Source organism: Astatotilapia calliptera, chromosome 7, assembly GCF_964374335.1.
Source record: "Astatotilapia calliptera chromosome 7, fAstCal68.1, whole genome shotgun sequence".
NCBI classification, from domain to species: Eukaryota; Metazoa; Chordata; class Actinopteri; order Cichliformes; family Cichlidae; genus Astatotilapia; species Astatotilapia calliptera.
In genome coordinates, this window is record NC_137428.1 from 19,621,801 (window position 1) to 19,643,961 (window position 22,161).

General features: G+C 40.4%; 2 protein-coding genes across 7 annotated transcripts in view; both read left to right on the forward strand.

The window, feature by feature from the left end:
- Positions 1-1,358: 1,358 nt before the first annotated feature.
- st8sia5 (ST8 alpha-N-acetyl-neuraminide alpha-2,8-sialyltransferase 5) lies at positions 1,359-19,582 on the forward strand. 3 transcript variants are annotated; one of them, XM_026173459.2, is made up of 9 exons: positions 1,359-2,533; positions 7,109-7,216; positions 7,559-7,654; positions 11,091-11,183; positions 13,502-13,588; positions 14,892-15,036; positions 15,176-15,288; positions 17,366-17,458; positions 17,553-19,582. In XM_026173459.2, the coding sequence occupies exons 1-9, from the start codon at positions 2,388-2,390 to the stop codon at positions 18,013-18,015; spliced, it is 1,344 nt and encodes a 447-aa protein (XP_026029244.1). In that variant the 5' UTR covers positions 1,359-2,387; the 3' UTR covers positions 18,016-19,582. The 3 variants fall into 3 exon arrangements, with proteins under 3 accessions (XP_026029244.1, XP_026029245.1, XP_026029247.1); XM_026173460.2 differs by lacking the exon at positions 7,559-7,654; XM_026173462.2 differs by lacking the exons at positions 7,109-7,216; positions 7,559-7,654.
- Positions 19,583-19,725: 143 nt separating this feature from the next.
- loxhd1a (lipoxygenase homology PLAT domains 1a) overlaps positions 19,726-22,161 on the forward strand; it is a 37,455-nt gene continuing 35,019 nt past the window's right edge. For all 4 annotated transcript variants that reach the window (XR_013909966.1, XM_080303600.1, XM_080303601.1 and 1 more), the window contains exon 1: positions 19,726-22,112. Coding sequence is in view for 3 of the 4 variants with exons in the window: in XM_080303600.1 (XP_080159726.1) it covers positions 21,380-22,112 (733 nt within the window). In the remaining variant the exon portion in view is untranslated. The remainder of the gene's footprint in view (positions 22,113-22,161) is intronic.

Below are 22,161 nucleotides of genomic sequence, written 5' to 3' on the forward strand. Positions count from 1 at the left end.
TGGCTGCTTTCCTTAGTCCATACTTCACAGTACTTTCCCAAATATGCTGTTATAATGAACATTATGAAGAATAGTACAAGTACAACCTTAAAGTCCTCACTCGCACTGTGACCACAATCATGCGCAAATGTGTCGGTAGACCTTACAAATGCCAAGAATTAAAATAAGTTAGGTTTTATATGATGCTTCCCTTATGTGTACTATAAAAATAATAAACAATACTATTTATAAGTAGTTTATGTTTTTTCCACATTTGTCTCCCACTTTTACTCCAACTGTCCTCAACTGTACCCATGTCAAGTGCAGCTGAAACAATAGTGTGGTGCTATTGAAACATCCATTCATAATTCTGTATAGCTGCCTAACAACTTCAATGCAAATGCAAAAGTCTTAAAAAATGAATTAAAAAAAAAATTTAATTTCTGTTAACAATTTAATTTAATGAGCAGCAGTAAAAAGTTTAGAATTTCTAAAACACATAATAGCAACTGCAATTGTCTAGAAGTATTTAATTGCATTTCATTTAATTTCTATCAATATTTGAAAGTTATTCACTTGAAGAGTGATTGCAAACAGCAGTAATAACACTGCAGGGTACAACCACATAACAACAGCCTAATAAACTATTCAAAAAACAAAGATAATCACTCATTAATTTACTCACGCATTCAGCTAGACATTGTGCCAGACACTGTCTCAACTGTATCTCACCACCACGCTGCACACAATTGTCTCGATTGTCTGATAACCTTGAATAACACCATGTTGTGCCATATATCAGGCTTTAGAGCCCAGCAGGAAAATGACAAAGATCTCAATTTGGTTTAACAGTGATACAAGCACAAGGAACTATTCAGTCTGATGGGACAATAACTTTTGGCTCGCCTACTACAAATTTCCAATGACCAAAGAGAATGCTAAAACACATGTGGACATGTTTTACATATTTGAGGTGTTTCAAATATGGTAAACTGGCCGTCTGTTCCATCCGTACTCTGTCTACCTATTGAATAAAAGACCACATTTTAGTTAGCTTCAGAACAAAATACTGACATAGTCTTTGTGTGAGGTGCATTTGCTGATTATTCGCCAGACAGAGGACAATTTAATGAATCAATCAATCCTCCATCCATCTATCCATTTTCTTAACCTTGTACCCATTTCAGGGATGCTGGGATTATCGTAGCTGCCCTATAAGGCAAAAGGCTAAAGGTGGGGTATTAACAGGTAGAAACAAGGCAAGCTGGAATGCCTTGGAGTGAATCTGCACAGGCCCCAGGAGATCTTCCAAGTCTATACACCCACAACCTTCTTGCTGTGAGGCAACACATGCCATAGGATGACAAGACACATTTTAAAAAAATCTTTTATTTTTTAGTTGTATGTATTGTATGTACCTTGTATTAAAACGGGTCAGTCAGAAATAGGAGAAGTCAGAAGAAGGAGTCCTGCAGATACCGTCCAGTTACAGATCAGCTTGGCATCGATGGTCTGGCTCTGCAGGACAGTCTTTACTCATAGTACTTCTCTAGTTCTTACTCCATCCGCCTACTGCTAGTGTCGTTTTTGTAATGGAAGATAATCTGGTCATTTCTTTAAGTTTGCCCAGGCTCGCAGTTTAGAGGTGGAATATGGTAAACTTGTTTTTGTTTTGTTTTGTTATCAGCTTTGCGAGGTCATGTGAAGTGGGCGGCTGTAGATGTCGTGTCTGCGCAGACGCATCCTTGAACGGCAGACCGTGACCTTGCGTTTTGGCTGAGTATGGAGCATCTAAATGAATTACGGCGCGCCCCCGTCCGCCTGGCTGGGAAAAGGCGCATCCTCCTTCCTTTTTAGATTTCAGTCACGCACCTTTGCTCAGATTTGACAAGACGCACGAGGGATGTGTTTCGCTGTTATTCTCTCAGCCCCCCGATTTAAAGAAAAAGAGCGAGAATCGCGCTTATAAGAATCGATGTCTTTGCTTTGTCTGACTTGAGATCTCAGGATTTATTCTGCACCCAGCGCGCATTTTACACAAATCTGCACCGCTTGCACACGACGGAGAGACTGCGCCTCCTCGAAGCGGGTATAGGGCGATAACCGATAGGCACCGAGAATATCCTCCGGGGCCGTTCGTGCTTTTTTACTCAGACATTAAAAACAAAAACAAAACATAAGAATCGCGTATTTTAAAACAAGGTCACTAACGATTTGAGATCTCAAGCGCAGATCCCGGTGCACATCACCTTCCTCCGGTGATGCTGTGGTCAGAGAGCAGTAAAACAGACTAAAAGGGAAAACTATGTGATGGACAATGTCCACTCCAGCGGGTACGAGACACCTGCCATCCTGGTTCTGAATGCAGCGAAGAGAGACACCGAAGCGGGTGTCACCGTCAGCCCTGGATGCTGCGCCGAAAAATGGGATACTCCGACCCATCGTCGGGTAAAGACTTGCTCGGCAGCAGATCTCTTTGTTTCATATTTATTTGCGCGTTTGGGCTCGTCACACTTTTGCAGCAGATTCTCTACGGGAAAAACTACATCAAGAGGTAAGTGCTGATATTTTTTTTACCCCACTCCTTTCTTCTCTTCAGCCACGATTAGAAAGAACATTAGAGCGCAGTCAGTTTCCAAGAGTGTAAGGATGACAGTGAGCGGTAAGAAGCATGCCTTTGTAGTCGTTGTTGATCATATCAGTGGCTTTTAATGGAAAAGGTAAAAATGTGAGTGATGAGGTAAGAACATGCTCAGTAGAAATGAGAGTAGTCTGGATGGTCTACATGTCGGGACAAGCTTTAGTGGCTGCAAAGAACAATAGCAATTAACCATCCATGTTTTTCTTTCTCCCCAGTGGCATAGAAACAATTTCCATTGGATTTCTTTTCCTTTTTGTTCCTTTTATTTTTGTTTTTTGATCTTTTCAGAAAACGAAGCATCACATTCATACCATACACAGTGCTTCAGCTGTGCATGGTAATGTTTTCCCCTTCTTTTTCGTTTTTTCTTCAAAGACCTTTCTTTGATTTCCGTTTCAGCCTTCTTGACTGGTCGTAGCCTACATCTGACAGAGGCATCAGATTTTCATAACACATATGAACGCTACTGGAGCTGATGATGGTGATGATGATGATGGTGATGATGATGACAGAAAGCAGCATGTTGAAGATGATGTGTATTTCTTTTTGGTCCCTGTTAAATAATTCATTTTACCAGGCTGCACCCTAGTGCACATGCTGCCACTGCAGAGCCACGTTTCATGCCTCTGCATCAGTATTTAACCCCTTGACAGAGGCGTTCTTTAGTTGGACCCTGGTTTGTAGTCCACTGTAAACCCACTGCAAGATTTATTTCCCAACTTTCAGGTCACTTTCTTTTATACTCTGTGCTTAAAATCCCCGTGAGACGAGCAGATGTTGAGAAGCTGGGATGTTTGAGCTTCAGGTGCTTCAAAAAGAAACATAAAACTTTACCCCCCCTCTCACCACCACCTCCAGATACTTTACCGACAGGACATATATGCTTACTAAAGCAAACATATATGTGCTGCAATCTGAAAGTCCCCCTCCCTCCCTCCCAAAAAACACACACACGCACACAACTAATCCCTCCCTTGCCACCCTGCCGGGCTGGTCTGATAATACTCGGCATGGATTCATGGCATCCTGACTTCTTCAGTGAGATGCATGAATTCAGACGCGAAGCACACACACTTTGTTTCGCCCCTGCGCCTTTTTTTGCTCTCCTCCTAGAGCTCGGCCTAGGAGAGAAGGGGAACAAGCCACACAACAGAAACCAGTTGGCTCAGCGGCAGCCATTTTGCTACAGTCTGTCTGCACACACCTCAGTGGGAGCAAGGGAAAGAGGAAGGGGACTGTGAGAGACCCAAGGAGTGTGATAAAAGGAATGTGTTTTCATGCATGCGTGTGTGTGTGTGTGTGTGAAACAGAGAGAGAGAGAAGCGTCATCTTATGATACCTACCCATGCATAAACAATCCAAAGTCATCCACATGGATTCGGCCACACCCAGCCTCTTCCCTCCTCCAAACCTTGGCCGGAGAACACATTGGCAGGATGCTTGCTGTGCACTTCTTTGCTTCAGTGCTTCACAGAAAAAAACAAAACATAAAAACAGATTGGTAATTACATGAGGCATGTAGGCTGGCTAGGATGGTTGCAGAGGAGACATTTGGGTGCTGGCAAACTGAATGATGGCTTATGGAGTAACAGTTTAGATGTATCATCACTCTTACATCAACTCACTCTGTGTATACGTCAGTGTTATGGCTGAAGGGGCTCTCGGTTCAATGCATGAGGATACCCATTAAAGTCAAACAGTACGACGTGCACATTGATGTACTTGATAAATCTGTCTGTGAATCTGACCGTTCAGTTTGAAAGGAGGCACCTTAGAGAGACACATAAATCCGCTCCCTGTCTGCCATCCTGGTGCCATCCAAAGGGGTGAAGTGGAGAGTGTAGGATTATAAAGTGGCAGCCCGAGATCGTTGAGGGACACCGCTGACACACTTCTGAGAACGAAGACATTAACTTTCAACTCCGCTTGACTTGAGGAGGGCGATCTAAAAATACTCTTGGATAGAGAGAATAGCACCCCGGGCTGCAGGGAGGAAGGGATTAAGAAAGGCACAGATGATGAGTGGCAGTGTAAATGCAACTAATTATGATAGTCATTATCAGTGAGTCTATTACTGCTTCAATTAATCATTTCACAAAATTACTGGCTGCCCTGTGGAGTCATGGATGTTTATTAAATCTTCTGGTTGCATTATGTAAGTGAGCTGTATCTCCCTGATTTTGAGCCTTTTCTCTTTGTGCGTGTGGTTTTTTTTGTTGGTTTTTGTGCTGTTGACACAGCTGTAACTGAGCATTGATGTTAGCACATGGTATCAAGTCACCGCACTTTGAACAATATGAAGGAATATGAAGAGAAAAAGTAAGAGCACAAGCAGAGGAGAGGCTCAGCTACAGCCCAGTTTTCAGTTTTGGTCTGAACAACAGACGAGGTCGTCTTAGAGAAACACACAGCAGTGAAAAAGCATCCAGATCGATGTGCTGATGGAGTCAGAGCACATTAGTGCTACAGGGCAACTTAGTGATTGTTGCTTGTCTACAAATGCTGGCATTAGCATCTCATGTGGACTTATAGATGGGCTCCTAAGGGCTGATCCTGATCCTAAGCTGATCTGTGAGTCAGAAGTAATCTAATGTAGCTACATTTGTATGGAGCTTTTCTAGTCTTACCAGCCTGTCAAAGCACTCAAGTAATCACTTTTGGAGTTTGAATTTTTGCTACAACACGGAAGTATGTCAGATTAAACTCAAGCCTGCAGTAGGCTTGTTGTTTTGGCTATGACTAATTCAATTCTATTTATATCACAACAGCAGTAGCCCCATGGTGCTTTATACTGTAAGACAGAGACCCTACAACAATACAGAGAAAACCTCAACAATCAAACAGACGACTTTGAGCGAGCCCTTGGTGACAGTGGGAAGAAAAAACTCCCTCTTAACAGGAAGAAACCTCAGGGAGAACCTGGTTTAGGGAGGACTGGTGGTGATGGGAGGAAGACAGGACAAAAAACACACTGTGGAAGAGAAGTTTATGGGTTTAAGGTGTAGGTTAGATAACCTAATGAACCAAACTGTGCCACTTTGAATAGCGTTGATTAGCTTTTGTCCTGTCTGAGGCACAAGAAGAGGGACAGAAGCCTCTCGAATTTGAGCGTTCGGTTCTGCAGCCGCTGCCATGGAGATGTTGAAGTGGCACTCAGAGCAGCTAAGCGCGCCTGCCGATTGGTATTGATGCGAGCCCCTGATGATAAATGCTCCATCACATAATGCATCCAGAAATGCTCTTTGGGTTCAATCTCCTCCTGCTGAAATTAGCACGACACCCACAAAGCACTCCTAGAAATGAGTCACGCATGAGTACTTGCATAATAGTCAGCATAACAGGAGAAGTTGTACTCCTCCGGATATTTAGATGTATGGAATGTGATGATGTTGAGAAAATCTCAAGGATCAAATTTTAAGTAAAAAAACAACACGTGAAAAGCACAAAAGTTTTCAAATGACTGGACATTTTTCCCCACAAAACTAAGGAATATACTTTAACGTGCTGACATTTCCCTTCATAAAGATCACATTTACCATTTAATCCTGGTGCCAGAAACCCTTCTAATGCACAAACACTGAGCTGAAAATAGCTTTCAACACATTTTCCTCCTGTCTAAGTAACATCTGCTGCATGTGCAGCAAAGGAGGAGGATGGATTTATTGAGAACAACAAAACAATACTGCCATTTTCAGATTTGATTGACAGCTAAAAATAGCTGCATTCCTCCATTTTCTCCCTCAAAGAAATCCCGGCTCTCGCTCCTGTAGAATGAGCTTTTTTTTATTCCGGGCACAGTTATAACATCCTATAAAACACATGCACCAAATGACCTCCTCTGATAAATGTACTGTGATGGCATCCAGCTGAAGTTAACATAGCGAGACCAAAGGTCAGGTTAAGCTTCTGCAAGCCATTGCATCTTTTTGTTAGGTACAGTATCGATGTATTAGTCTTTAGCTCTAAATTGAGATACCTCACCTGGGTTAGGTTCTTCTCACTCACTGAATACTATTAGATCTGGTGGCTTAAACCAATCTTCCCTTTGTTTCTCAGTAATATCTGGATGAAAAGATGGTCTAGATTGGCAGCTTAATACTATATTGGCAAATCTGCTGGCCGGTTGGCACTGATTATCGCTCATCTCTTAAATCACTCACTTCAATATATTGATTTACAAGTCTAACGCTCACACAAGCAAATATTGCACAGTGTGAATGTTTGAATCACACTCAGATTAGTGGCATCAGCCCAGCATAAATGTATCATTCAGATCACGGTGTCACTGTAACCCTGCTTGGTGTCATATACTGTCTTTCTTTAGCCAAAAAGCTGGTCCCCTCTTCCTCTGTATGTGCATGTGTGAGTGTGTAAAGGTACAACTTTTTCTGGGTTTTGTGACTGAACATATGCGATTGGGAGTATGTGTTTGACATTTGCACAATGGGGAAAATAAATCCCAAATAAACTGACTCATTTTCTTACTAGTGCGCAACAGTTTAGCCGACTCAAAGGGGACGAGACAGGAAATTGGACCGGTCCCGTTAATTTCTCCGATGACGGATCTCTGAAGCCTGCCAGAAATGGAAGGAAAAGGTACCTTTCCAGCGCCACTGACTGCACAACACCTCTGACAAAAGAGAGTGTGTGTGAGAGAGAGAGCGAGAGAGAGACTGAAAGGCAGAGTGAATGAGAGATCACAAGTTTCAAATCCACCATCTCTAGTGACGACCCAGCCCTGCATGCGTGGACTGGGCCGCTGATACCCCATGACTCCCCTCAGATGCTGTAGAAAGGGCTCAAGCCGAGGCACATTTGCACTTTTCTTCTCTACTTGTTATTGACATCTGCAGGTTTAGGAAGCTAGCAGGGGGTTGCTGATGTCACAGGGCTACATCACACGTTTAACTCTAACTTAACCTGTCTGCATGTTGACAGATGTTTCCGTCAGAATTTTCAGCCAGATTCACAGATCTCCGTAATAGTCACACCCTGCCTAGCTGATATTAAGAAGAAAAAAAAACGCCCTCAAAGGTAGGCCAGTTTGAAGGCATTTTTAGCATTTTCACAGAAACCCAAGAATATCTCTCTTTTTTTTTCATTAGTTTAAAAGGGATAAACTCTCATATTTTTTTCAGTGGTGGTTGCACTTCAGATTTGCTCTTGCATGTTGTCTGATCCCGTCCACCTCGACCCCTCCCAAATCCCTAAATCCCACCCCCTTTCAGAAGCTGGTTGAACCACGGTCTCCTGTTGATGTACTGGCTTCTCCTTGTATCTCTGTGTCGCATCCAGCACCCATTTCAAAATGCCTTGTCAACCTATGTCTCATACTGTTCTGCACAGCTCTGTGTGTATACCATATGCATAGTGTGGACACTTCTCCGCTCCTCCTATCTCCCCTTCTCACATCTGCATTGTCTCTCTCTGCGACCTGGATTTAACCCCTTTTCCCCACTGTACTCTCTTTGTTACAAGAAGACAGGAACGTGCCCGATTTTTTTCCCTCCCCGCCTCCCACACCCCACGAAATTGTGCTAAAATGCTCATCTTGGATTGGTTTTTTCAACCAGCAATTGCGCAGTCAATCTAAGAAGCCATAAGCGACGAAATTCACCTCATGGAGTAAATTGTTGTCTTGATTTCAGACCTGAACAGAGAACACTTGCAAAGGTTTTATCATCTTAGCTAAAACAAGAATGAACAGCCTCTATTCAGCGTGTCAAATATATTCTATGAGACCACCGCTCCTCTCTGTATAACCTCAGAAATACACTGCATCATCAGGTGGATGTAGACAACCAGTTTCATCGTTCCTTATTTGTACAATCTTATCCCAGCATCTTGTTCCTTTAATGCATCTCTCCATTGTATTGCTTGTTGCATCCTTTTATAATCTTTTTTTTCTTGCTTTGTTAACTCACCTCATTTACCTCACAGCCACAAGTAATATGCAGCAGTTTTATTCATCTTTCAAAACAGAATGCTCCATTTAATGTGCGACAGATACCAACATTCATTCTAACAAAGACACATTGCAGGTTCCCCCAATTCACATGTCATCATGTCCCTAACCAAGCATTATCAAAAACACTGTTAGCATTGCAAGAGCCCTCTAAAATTCTGATGTAGTTCTCCAGTATATGAATTCTTTCAGTTTAACAATAAGATGTAAAGAAAAGTAAAGTCTCTACCACAAGATATACAACAGATCAATATGTCCTTTGGGTTAAACAAGCCAACAAAAAACATTTAGGTGAATGAAGCCAGAAAGAGATGGATCAGTTCTGTGCCTCACTGATAAGATAAGATAAGATAAAAACTTTATTAATCCCTCGGGTGGGTTCCTCTGGGAAATTCGGTTTCCAAAAGCACAGCACCGACAGAAGTTACAGTTACAGAATATTATACACACACACACACACACACACACACACACACACACACACACACACACACACACACACACACACACACACACACACACACACATAAATAGAGAGACATATATAAATAAAATATACGAAGGGGATAAATAGAATAAATAGGAATAAAAATAAAAATAAACTGCCGAACCTTAACAGGAAGATTTTGGATCAGGATAAAGATAGCAATCTCATGAGGGTAAGACAAATGCAAATGCATCATATTGATGGTGTAAGAACAAAAAAACCCCGCAAATGTGAAAAAAACCCATCTAAATAACCACTAAAGCAAGACTGTGGCCTACAGTGCTAATGTCAGAATAACTTTATATAATGCTGAATTTTTATTGAGTCCATGCATGTTACATGTAGTGTCAAAGAAGCGCACGTGGAAAACCCATGACAGATTTCAGTCGCACATGTATTTACAGTTAGCTAGGGTTAATGTTAGCAGGCATCGCAGCAGAAATATAGCAAATGGTGCTGTGGTAATAGGATAAGCATGAGGGAAAATACATGTGTTTCCTTATTTTTTTTCCCCTCAGAACCTAAATCATGTAACATGTTCAGTTCAATTTTCATCCCTGGCTTCTAAACATGTGCAGTGTGAAAGATGGATGTAGCTTCTGGGTCTGAAGGTGAAGCCACCATGGCTTGCATTCTTTTGAATGGTCAGCAGGGGGTGAAGTCCCTTACTCTTTGAACAGTCAGAGCCTGCTCACCACACCTGGTTTTTAAAGCACCAGGGTGACCACATGAAAACGTTCAACTTAATAACTTCTGTGATGGTGGCTACGTGCATCTTTGATACTGTCTGTGCTTCTAACCCTAGGATGAAACCAAACATCTCCATAACGGAGTCTCTTTGCTTCACAGATGTACATCCAAGCTATTTCAACAAAGCATTATAGTAATTAGTGATATTTAAAAATCGACTACCCAACAAAACATAATACTAGCAGGCTCCTATTCCTCCATACTAACCACGCCCCCCACCACACACACATTTTATCCTGACCGCTTTCTGATCACGTTTAAACAAAAGGCTGGAAGAAATGAGGCATCAGTACACAGAAATACAACAGCCGACTTTAAATTTCCCAGCCAGCATGGCTCTTTTTCCAGCGTTCTTCACACGACCATTTTGTGAAATCAACCAAAAGCACACCACACATTAAAGACATTATTTTTGTATACTTTTTGGTTAATGTTGCCATTCCAGTGTAACGATTGTTTCACATGTGTCTAAAAGAAGCTCTTCCAATTCTTTAGTCCTTATTAAAAAAGATAAAATTCCTCCCAAACTCTTTGTTTGTTATTACCTCTTTGTTATGGTTACTTGTTTGCATGACTACTGTTGTATGTGTTCATGTTTACAGTGTGACAAAATTGTAATAAATCAGTCAAACTGTCACGTTACTCCAGCCAGCACAGCTGATATACTTACTTACTCCTCACACAAAAGCACCGACCCGGCCACGCTCATAACCACCAGATGCTACACCGCTAAACCGTCTAATCCACCATTTTAGCAAGCCAAGCACTGGAATCAGCCCTATTTCCTTGTCTGTTTCTCTCCTAATTCAACATGTGAACATACAGTGTATGCACACATTTTAGCCCCAGAGTACCAATGTTACACCATGCAAGTTCTCATCATAGCCAGTGAACTATATAAAAATATGAGAGGTGCTACGTTTCTTCACTTAGTGTATGACATTGGTTTAGACTAAGATGTAACAGAATCTGGTGCAAGTGTCCAGTAGACATGTTACTATCTTGTTTGTGACGCCTAAAATCAGTGACATCATTTCTGTCATTTGTCATTCCACAATGCTCTACTGATATTCTAGTATTTCATAAAGTCAAACCATAGACATTTTATATTAAAAATGAAATATTTTTTCTTATTGTGACCTTTAAACACACTGTTTTACATATATATATATTATTTAAGCATAGTGTATTTTATCTCTTCTGTTTATTGTTAAATTCTTTTATGTTGAATAGATGTAAGCAGAGGATGACTCTTTTTATCCCTCCAGGTATCTGGAAAACTATGATGGCTCCTTTGATTACAACTCTACTGCATGCAGGGAGCTCAGACAGGAGATTATAGACGTCAAAGTGCTGACAATGTGAGTGTCCGATTATGTTTCATCTAACAAGGTAAAAAAATCTCCAAGGTAATCCTGCGTGTTTATCATGTATGAAAGTATTCATGTGTCAGGAGTAGGGTTCACTGGTACAGTGTCAGTGAAGATAAATTGAGTAGTAGAAGAAAAAAAAAACGCATGAAGAAGTTAAAAATTAAGCATCACCACCAGCGTAAGAGTAACTAGCATTTTCAAAACAATGTCTGGTTCTGGATGACAACAATATGAATCCAAGTCAAAGCAGGAGTTCTAAACTCTTTTGTAGCTTAACTGAACTAAAAGAAGCAATAATTTTAACTAAATGCAACATAAATACATAAAATGAAAAGTTTATTTATTCAAGTAATTAATAATTAAATTACACTGTACCAGTTTAGCCAAATCACATGTAAAATTTACAGGTAATCAGATTACTTAAAGTCAGCATTTTAGGTGTAAATATTTTTCAAACTTGATGATGAGATGTCTATCATCCCTGACTGCTCCACTAAGAGTATTGGCAAGATATTGATGATATTTTAACAAAGGGCCAATCTTGTGGCCCTTTGTTAAGGGCCACAAGATTGGCCCTTAACAATCTTGTTAAAAAAACAACAACAACTCTAAAATGACATCCTGTACTTGTGTACAACTTAGCTTAGAGAATAAGCTAAGTTGTGCTCATGGTGAAGGTAGTATTGGTAGTTTTACAGGCATTTTCAAGAATTGCTCGTCCTTCTAAAGTATTGGTCAGGTTTTAGTGAAGTTGTCCTCCTTGACAACCTTGACACATCTCAGCAGATTTTAATTCTCATTAGTTTACAGTCATTATAGCCAACTAATGACTGCAGAACTTTTCATCTGTATGTCACACATTACTATATCATGTGAAGTGTGATGAATGCAAGCCAAATGTGTCAACAACATTCTGATTATTTCTTTGTAAGCTGAGGCTTTGTTGGCAAAAATGGGCTAAATCTATTCTAGCATGCTAACATTCTCAATGCTACAACTTAATACTGCACAAGGCACAAAATAAATCTGAAAAGGATAGTATTTGAAGATACTTGAACATGATTCCATTAAAGATGGATGAGAGCTCTGTTACGTTAACTAGCTGTCTTTGAAGCTCTGTTTTGGAAGCCCCTGTGTTAGCATTTTGACTTCTGACATGTTGGTTTTTTAACGCTAGAAGTGGCTATTTTAAGATGAGAAGGTGGTGTGTTATCAGCTAACATTAGGAGGCTTAATTTGCAAAGTCTCCCTACATACAGGGTGTTTTAGTGCGTAGTGTAGAAAGCAATACTTGCTTATTTTGGCTAAACTAGCACTAGCACCGTGAAACATGGTGAAGAGGCCCACCAATAGAAGACCAATATTATTTGTTTTCTTGCTGTTGGGCAGCAGTTTTTGACACTGGCGTGATGAAAGATTTCAAGGCAACCCAATGAATTTTGTCAACCATCCAGTATCATAAAAGTTCACAGTAATAGTTATTGAGTTATTAAAGGTCAACCAGCTAAGTAAACAACACTTTCAGGTCTGGAGTCATGCCATAGTGTGACCAAAAAGACAAACAAAAATAAGTACATGTTTCAGTAAGTACACACAGTGTCAATACAGTTGACACATTTGCTAGCGCAGATTATTTTATGTTGTTACTTCAGGCAATTCTTGACCATTTGAGCAGTTTCATTACTCAATAACATCCATTTTGTTGCCAACACTATTGAGCCAAGTTGTTGCGCTTCTTATTTTCTTATCACTACAGGACACTATAAATAACATGCTTACAACATACAGTAGATCACTGGCCAGATTCATTCAATGAGCCACTTGCTCCAAAGGCAATCTGAGCAGCATCTTTCCTCTTGTGTGAATATGAACAATGTCCAGTGACCTTTTGCATGTGGCCCTCAGGCTGGCAGCTTAATTATCAAAATCATACTGAGTGCTCAATGAAAGCCCTAGAACGACTCTGGCTGCGGCAGGGAACAGCTGTTGTCACTCTGGCAGGCAGCAAAATGAACGCACAAGCCTGACTCCCAGAGCAAATCACGCCGCCCCAATCATCTCCAAGGGCATGTCAGTTCAAGGACATCTATTTACAGATGTGCTTTCTGTTAATGAGTCGAGATCCAGGGTGATCAGTAAAGTTGCAGTAAATTTTTTGGCCTCTGGTTTATCTTTTTGAAACGTTTAAGGTGTTCAATTTGTTGCCTCTTCAGAAATAATGGTTAATTGGAAAAACCATGTCAGTCGGAATAAAGTCGTCTTTCCTCATCCCACAAGTCTCTCAATCCTGTCCGTCTCTCTACCAGGGTGAAAACGTCAGATCTCTTTGAAAGATGGAGAAACCTGCAGGTGTGTAGGTGGGAGCAGAACAAGGAGGAGGCCAGCAACTTTAAGTAAGTGTTACTCATTCTGAGCAGAGGAATTATGTATGTAAATGTCTGCATTTATCGAAAAGGTCTTTTTTCTAAAGACTGTGTTTTTTGTGAAGTGCACTGGTTACCTTTTGAATAGTTTAAAAGAAACATTATTATCTATTATCACCTTGACATTTATTGGTTTGGAAGTCCTCTACAGAAAATTAATGATTACTTCTGCTGATAAAATGTAGTTAAAATACAGTAAACTTTACAAGCCAAATATGTACAAATAGTACAGAATATGGAGAATACCAACCCCAAATTTTATAGAACAATATTTCGATGAACTGACTGTTGGGGAATCATAAATAACCAAGTAGAATAAGATGAAGGATTAGTATCCTGGATAAAATACTATATATTCTTACATAGAAAAGAAAAAAGCAAACATGTTCAGGATCTTACTATATACACTCAATGGGAGCGTTTTTGGTTACACCCTGCTAATACTGGGCTGGACTCCTTTTTGTCTACAGAATTTAACTCTTGGTGTCACAGCTTCAACAAGGTGCTGGAAACATTCAGAAATGTTGGTCTCAATTGACATGATAGCATCACACAGTTGCTAGAGATTTTTTAGCTGCACATCCATGATCTCAATCTCCATCACGTCCTTGGAGAGCCCATGTGAACTTTAGCATCAGTTTCTGTAGCCCATCTGCTTCAAGCTTTGATATGTTGTGTATTCAGAGATGTATACTTTGTATATAATCAATGGTTATTTGGGTTTCTGATGTCTTCCTGTCACCTCAAAACAGCTTGGTCATTTTTCTTTGACCTCTGGCAACACCAAGACATTTTTGCCCAGAGAACTGCCACTCACTAGGTATTTTATCCTTGAGATAGTTGTGTGGGAAATCCTTAGCTCCTGAAATACTCAAAAATACCAGCCTGTATGGCAACAACCATTCAAAGTAATTCACCACCTATTAGGTTGTCTCGACCAGCTCTACATGCCAAAAGGCATTGAATTGCTGGATGACATTTGCATTAACAAGCAAGTGTATCTAACAATGTGACCAGTGATCTATAAAACTATCATCTTTGGGTTCTGGGCTCTTTAAAAAATGTGCAAACTCATTAATCAAAGGTATGTTTTAAGACGATATCAAGAGCTGAAATAACATTTTATTTAAAAAGACATTGTTAATTTGTAATGACCATCTTTTGATAAACAACCCAAAACAATTAGGATGTAAAGGTTGAAATAATTTTGGTTTTGATCTTACCGTGCATCTTCTAAAGCTAAGTTTTACTTTTCTTTGGTGTCGTCCTGAAGGATGTCTCTGTCGCGCTGCTGTAATGCTCCTAACTTTCTGTTCACAACCAAGAGGAACACTCCTGCAGGGACCAAGCTGAGGTACGAGGTGGACACCAGTGGGATCCTTCCCATTACTACTGAGATCTTCAAGATGTTACCAGATGTGAGTTCACCACCTCTTTATGAGTGTTTGCTATTTTCTACTGTATCTGTGGGCATTTCCAAACCTGCTGATCTGATGTGTTTTATTTCAAAAGTTCTTGTGTTGTGTTCATTTGACATTACCACCTCATGTCTTTCAGGATATGCCGTATTCCAAGTCGCAGTTCAAGAAATGTGCTGTCATTGGAAATGGTGGTATCATCAAGAACAGCAAGTGTGGAAAGGAAATTGACTCAGCAGATTTTGTTTTTAGGTATTCACGATGCAGTCTTTTAGTATTTGATATGTGAGAGTTGTACAGTGTTACCTGGAATTCTGTTCTGATTTAATATTCTTGATCTTTATATTAATTTCGAGAAATACATACAAATTGTCATTGAACAATTGGTGGTTAATTGAGAATGAATAATAAAAAATAATAATGAACGAATATTAAAACTTTAACTTGGGAAAAATTACATGACAAGAAGTCATAAAAGTACTTCCTCTTTCATGCAAAATTCTTTGAAATTTTACCCCAACCTTTAAACTCAAAGCATCAAATAATAAACTAGCACTAAATTCTGAAATCTACACACTGAACAGCCACAACATCAAAACCACTGAAGCGTATTACTTGGATCGTTGTAGAATCCAAGTTTCTGCTAGTAAATCCTTGGTTCTACCATTCACAAAAATGGAACTTTGTAACTTTGACATTTAACTTCCAACCAAGTATTGTTGAAGAGTGGCTTCCCAAAAGCCCAAGGTATTGAGCCTTCAAACACCTTAAATCCCAATTTGATTGAGTGTCTGGGGATTCAGCATGACAAGCTGCCAATGTTGCAGATCCAGATACCAAAGGACATCTTTGGAGGTACTGTTAATGTCCTGAAGGATCAGAGTTGTTTTAGCAAAATGAATATGAAGTGGTTTAATGTTGCTGCTGATCAGTGTAGTCCCATAGACCTCGCTTCACCAAGAGAAATTCAAATGTTAAAATTCCTGTTTATTCCAGTTACAGTGGTGGAAATAATTATTGATCCCCTGCTGAATATATGAGTTTGCTCACTTACAAACGAATGAACACTTTCTAATTTTTATGGTCGTTTCATTTTGATACAGATAAAGAAAAAAAACATTACATAAAAGTTATAAGTTGAGCTTCATGTCATTGAGTGAGATAAGTATCTCGATACGTTTCTTGTAGCTGGTCAGTTTTCACACATCTCAGGAGGGATTTTAGTCCACTCGTCTTTATAGAAACTCTCTAAATCATTTAGATTTCTTGACTGCTGTTTGGCAACTCGCAGCTTCAGCTCCCTCCATATATTTTCTAGGACTGAGTTCTGGAGACTGGCTGGGCCACTCCATGGCCTTAATGTGCTTCTTCTTTCCCCACTCCTTTTCCCTAGTGGTTTGTTTTGGGTCATTGTCACGCGGAAAGACCCATGACCCATTTTCAGTCTTCTGACTGAGGGAAGTAGGTTCTCATCACTTTATGATTTTATATTTTTTTCTTTTCTTAATAATTGCACCAGCAGTCGTCACCTTCTCACTAAGCTTCTTGCTGATGGTCTCGTAGCCCATTCCTGACTTGTACATGGTGCGATCTTGTCTCTGACGTCCTCTGACGAGTCGTTGTTCTTGCCCATGGTGGCAGACAGGTTTGAATAATAGAAACTGATTGTGTGTACAGGTGTGCTTTATGCACATAACAAACTGAGATCAGGATAGTACGAATAGTGGGAGTCACAATTCTGGCTGGTAGGAGATCAATACCGATTTCACTTAATAATGGATTGGATTGATATAGCGCTTTTCAAGGCACCCAAAGCGCTTTACAATGCCACTATTCATTCACTCTCGCATTCATACACTGGTGGAGGCAAGCTACGGTTGTAGCCACAGCTGCCCTGGGGCAGACTGACAGAAGCGAGGCTGCCATTTCACGCCATCGGCCCCTCTGGCCAACACCAGTAGGCAAGTAGGGTAAAGTGTCTTGCCCAAGGACACAACGACCAGGACAGAGAGCCAGGGGATCGAACCGGCGACCTTCCGGTTACAGATACGGTTCCCAACCCCCCTGAGCCACGGTCGCCCCAAATGACCTGCAAATCAGTTTATGCCTTTTGTGTAATGTGTTTTCTTCTGGATTTTTGGTTGGTTAACCAATTTATGTAATTTATTGTAAAAAGAAAAATACCCCAGCAACTTCTTATTAAAACTATTATATGATTACTTGTGCAGCTCTTCAGGTTGTCTCCTCAGCATGCCTCTTTTTAAACATATCAAGTCAAATCTAAATGATTATTAAACTCTAGTGAAACGTTATTTTCCTTTTTTTGCAGATGCAACATACCGCCCATTAATGACAAATATTCAGCAGATGTTGGGACTAAAACAGATCTGGTGACAATAAACCCGAGCATTATAACTGAGAGGTACTGTAAATATGGGTCTGAGAAAGAACACCTCTTTAGCTCAGCTTCTGCCAATGATCTTTTCCTTTTATCACATGAATCACTTTCTCTGCAGATTTCAGAAGCTGGAGAAATGGCGGAGGCCGTTTTATGACGTCCTTCAGAATTACGAAAACTCCTCAGTGGTGCTACCCGCGTTCTACAACACCCGCAACACCGACGTGTCATTCAGAGTTAAGTATATGCTGGATGATTTTGACTCCCAGAGAGGTGTGTTCTTCTTCCACCCGCAGTATCTGCTTAACGTGCAGCGCTTCTGGGCGGTGCAGGGCGTCCGCGCCAAACGGCTCAGCAGCGGCCTGATGCTAGTCACCGCCGCATTAGAGATGTGCGAGGAGGTCCACCTCTACGGTTTCTGGGCGTTTCCTATGAACCCCTCTGGCATCTTCATCACACACCACTACTATGACAACGTCAAACCACGGCCGGGCTTTCACGCAATGCCTCATGAAATTTTCAACTTCATTCACATGCATACACGTGGGATCATCAACGTACACACAGGGCCATGCGCATGATCCCTCACTCTAATTAGTAATTTGCTTTAATGCAACTGCTCAAGATTTGACCTTTTAATTTGTCTTTAGGCCAGTTTTCATCACGGCAATCTCAGTTCAGGCAACTATTTTGACCCCAGTTCAAACAGAGTTGGCCTTGGGACACTCTCATCTACATGTTGAAGATTTCTCTTCTGCCAGCATCTTATCTCCGACTGTCAGACCATTGGATGCTTGTTTTTAATGTGAACAAAGTGGTCTTCATAGTGATGTTGTTTCTGTGGAGTTTTCTAGTGGCTCGGCTGTACAGAGGTGTTGTTTTTCTACTTGGTCACACAGATATTTAAGCCCGTCTTCTTCTCTCTTTTTCTCAGACACTCTGTGGGTGTGGCAGCTTTTAATGTTTGTGTAAAAAAACAACAAAAAAAACAAAGTCTGAATCTTAATATTCAGCTAATATTTTAAAAAATATGAAAAGAAAATCAAACTGTAAAATTCAGTTGTCTACTTTTGTAATCTATTTCCTATTCACCATATTCCCTCGGTGAATATTTTAAAAACACTCTTGAAACGGCCTGTTTTCCGCGGCCTTCTTTCTCCCATTTCCAAATATTTCTCATCATTTCTGGTGGAAAAGAGGCAAGATTTTCTTTTCGTTTTTTGGGGGAGGAGTGGGGTGTCATAGATTAGGGTGAAAGCTAGAAAAATATTTTGCAATACACCAACTCCACAGAACTTTTGGCTTTCCAGTTTTTAAAGCAACCCAGCCTATCGCTGTCTTTCATGTCTTAAGCCTTATTGCCTTATGAGGTATGGAATCCCTCTGTATGATGTGCAGACAACGTTTTTAGTTTGCCTCTTTTCATCCAAGCACAACCCTAGCACACTAAGGTAAAGCAATTCATGTGCAGTTCATGGCTTGTATTCTACTGGAGTCCCTCCCTGTAAACTCCACTCATAACCACGTAGTGCTCTGCATGACTTTACTCTATACTTGGCTTTGTGTGTGCCTGCTTCAGCGATCACTGATATAGCCTATGTTTACACTTAAGCCTCAACTGAAGCTCACAGTGCTTTTGGAGATGTACACAAGACTCTTGCTTGGAGAAAGATTGATGGATATGTTAAAGTGGCTGAGATGATGTGGTATCATTTTCACTTATGACCCCCAAAAATGTATTATGCTACTGTGGTACACTGGAAAGTCATAAAAGGTTTTTCTATTTGTTTTGTTGTATGCAACAAATTATTTCACTTGTGAGACTGTAACTTTACTTTTCAGTCACTCCTCTGTTCATGCTCAGCTGTGCACTTGTCCATTATTTCTTTAAATGCATTACAAATAAGATTAAAAAAAAATATGCTGTTTCCTTCATGTCTTTATACAGACTCTTTGTGTGTTTATGGAGCACCAAAAAGTTTCGAGCTAAATTGCTCTACAGTCACAGTTAATGAGCAAGAGTGGAAATAGAGGGGATCTGGTCTGTGTAAAGAATGGAGGTAATATATAACACAGTGCTTCTTAAATGACTCTGGATCATTCTTTATACTGCTACTGTGCTTGTAAATAAACTTGTCTGAATTTTCACTTGTATGTTCATTATTTTGTGTTGGGATGAGAGTGTGAATGAATGCACTGCTGTGTGAAGTGAAAATGTGACCACACATGAATAAAAACATGCATCAAAACTCTGCATTAAAAAAAGTGTAAAACAATAAACTTGTAAAACCACAGCCTCAATGTGCACTCCACAGCTATCCTAAAAAGTTGATTCTGTTCAAGAACAGGCGAAAAAAGGCTAGCTAAAACAAATACATGTCCTCAACTCACAGGTATAAGTAGCTGAGTGATGCATTTTTCAAAAAATTATTACACACCTGTGAAACTGAAATTTTAGGGCAGCTGAGCTGAATGTGAATTAGAAAAAAGTTTGAAATTTTGGCAGGCGAGAGACAAACAATAACTCCTGGGGAGGAAAAGTGCAGTGAAGCAATCCAATGAGGTTTGACTCTTTGCTGTCAGCCAATCTTTGGGTAATCTGATGTTGAAAGACCAATATGACCAAACTCTGCCCTTCTCCTTGATGCCTGCATCATCAGGTGTCAGATGGCAGCAATAAGGCTAATGGGATGATTTGGCACATTGTCAAATGCAGATGTGTATGCCAGTGAGGCAGAGATACAACAGCAATGCAAAGGAACTTATGCATGAAACAGGGTGTCATTATTATTTATTTCTTAAGTTTATTTCTCTTATTTCTATTTATAATTTATTGTATAAGTCCCTGATATATGGAAAATGATGCTAACCCGCAGATGATTTAACTTTTAATTTAGATTCAATAGTTCCTCCCGTTCTCCATCATTAGAGCACCACAGAAATAGTATTTTTTTTCTGGGCAAATGATGTGAGGAAATTTCTTCTGTATTATTTGGGGTATTAAATATGTATATATTTATTTGGTTTTGACTTGCATCATGAATAATGTCCAAAAACTAGAAACATTCTCATTTACTTCAATTTGTAAATTACATCAGAGTGATTTTAATTTTTTAACTGATTTGATTATTTTTAAATAACTATATATGCTGTTTATGGTGTTTGATTCGTCTGTAAATAAAGAAGAAACTGTAAAAATATATATATTTTTTCTAGACACCAGCCAGAGCCAGTACTTTTTTTTCCTGACTGAGACAGGCTAGCAATAGCCTTTTCACAAGCAGCATATTTCCTAAAACGTGCTGCTCTTACCTTTGTTAGAGTTCATTATAAGTTGCACTGAGTAAAATAAATCAATGCTGTCTGAGTATTACATAGAATTATAAGTTGCTTTTACCCTGTGAATGTGAATTAGACACACTCGATGCAACAATAAACAAAGAGAAGTAATTGTAAAGTTGTGTGTGTGTGTGTGTCTGTGTGTAGGGGTGTGTGTGGATGTGTACATGCGTGTCTGTGGTCCTGTCTGTATGAGTGCGACTGCAGGTAAAAGCGAGACACCCCCGGCCCGTAAAGCGATCCTGACACCATGAATAATACAGGGTGCCGTGGCAGAGAGGATAAGTTGTCTGTGCAAGGCTCCTTTTTCACAGGGCTTTCTCCTGTGGGTCATGTGAGTGCTGAAGTGACACTAATTTTTCATGAGTGATGTGTGTGTATGCATGGTGTGTTTGTGTGTGTGTGAGTGTGTGTGCCTGCAGGTTGTGTGGCCAGGTAGGAGACGTCCAGGCAGTCATCCCTCCATCTGTGTGTCCTCAGTGGCTGCTCCGACCCCACGATCCCAGAGCATCTCTGCAGCCAAGGGTCAAATGAATTGTCTTACACCATTAGAAACTCTACGCAGCTCTTACGAAACTAAGGGTCAGGGAAGTGAATGAATAAAAGATGCCGTCCAAACAGAAAAAATCCACAGCTTCAGGAGAAACTGAAGAGGTTGATGACGAAGTGGAGGAAACTGAGCCAAAGTTAAAGGAGAGGAGCAACGGTTTGACCCGAGGGGACACCACTAAAAGGGGGAAGAGTCAGAAGAAACACAAGAGCTCCGAGAGCACTGAGAATCAGGAGCTTTCAGAGAACGTGAAAGCTAAAAAAGAGGGGGGAAAGGGACGAGAGAAAAAGAAGAAAAAGAAAGCAGATGAGGATGAGGATGCTGAGGCTGTGATTGAAGGCAAAGATGATGAGGGTGAGCAGAACAACAATGATCCCTCAACCAATACCAAAAAGAAGAAATCACAGAAACTCAAAGAAGAAGTGACCGAGGGAGTGAAGGAGGAAAAGAAGAAAAAGCACAAGAAATCTTCTGCAGAGAACCCGGAGGGGGACGCAGAGATGGGTTCCAAAGATAAAAAGTCCAAAGATGGCAAGAAAAAGAAAAAGTCTCACAATGACGATGATGAGGAGCCTTTAATTGAGGAGCAGGAAGAGGAGGAGGAAACAAAGAAAAAGAAGAAAAAGAAGGCAAAAAAGGGATCAGCAGACAGTGATGAAGATAAAAAGAAGAAGGGGAAAAAGTCCAAAAGCAAACAGGTGGACTACTCTGAAATCTACCAGAATGAACTGCTGAACTACCACACAGACTCATCCGATGGATATGAAGATGAATACTTCAAAAAGAAAGGTAAGAGCATCTGATTGCAGAGCAGATGGAGAAACCTCACATGTTGCTT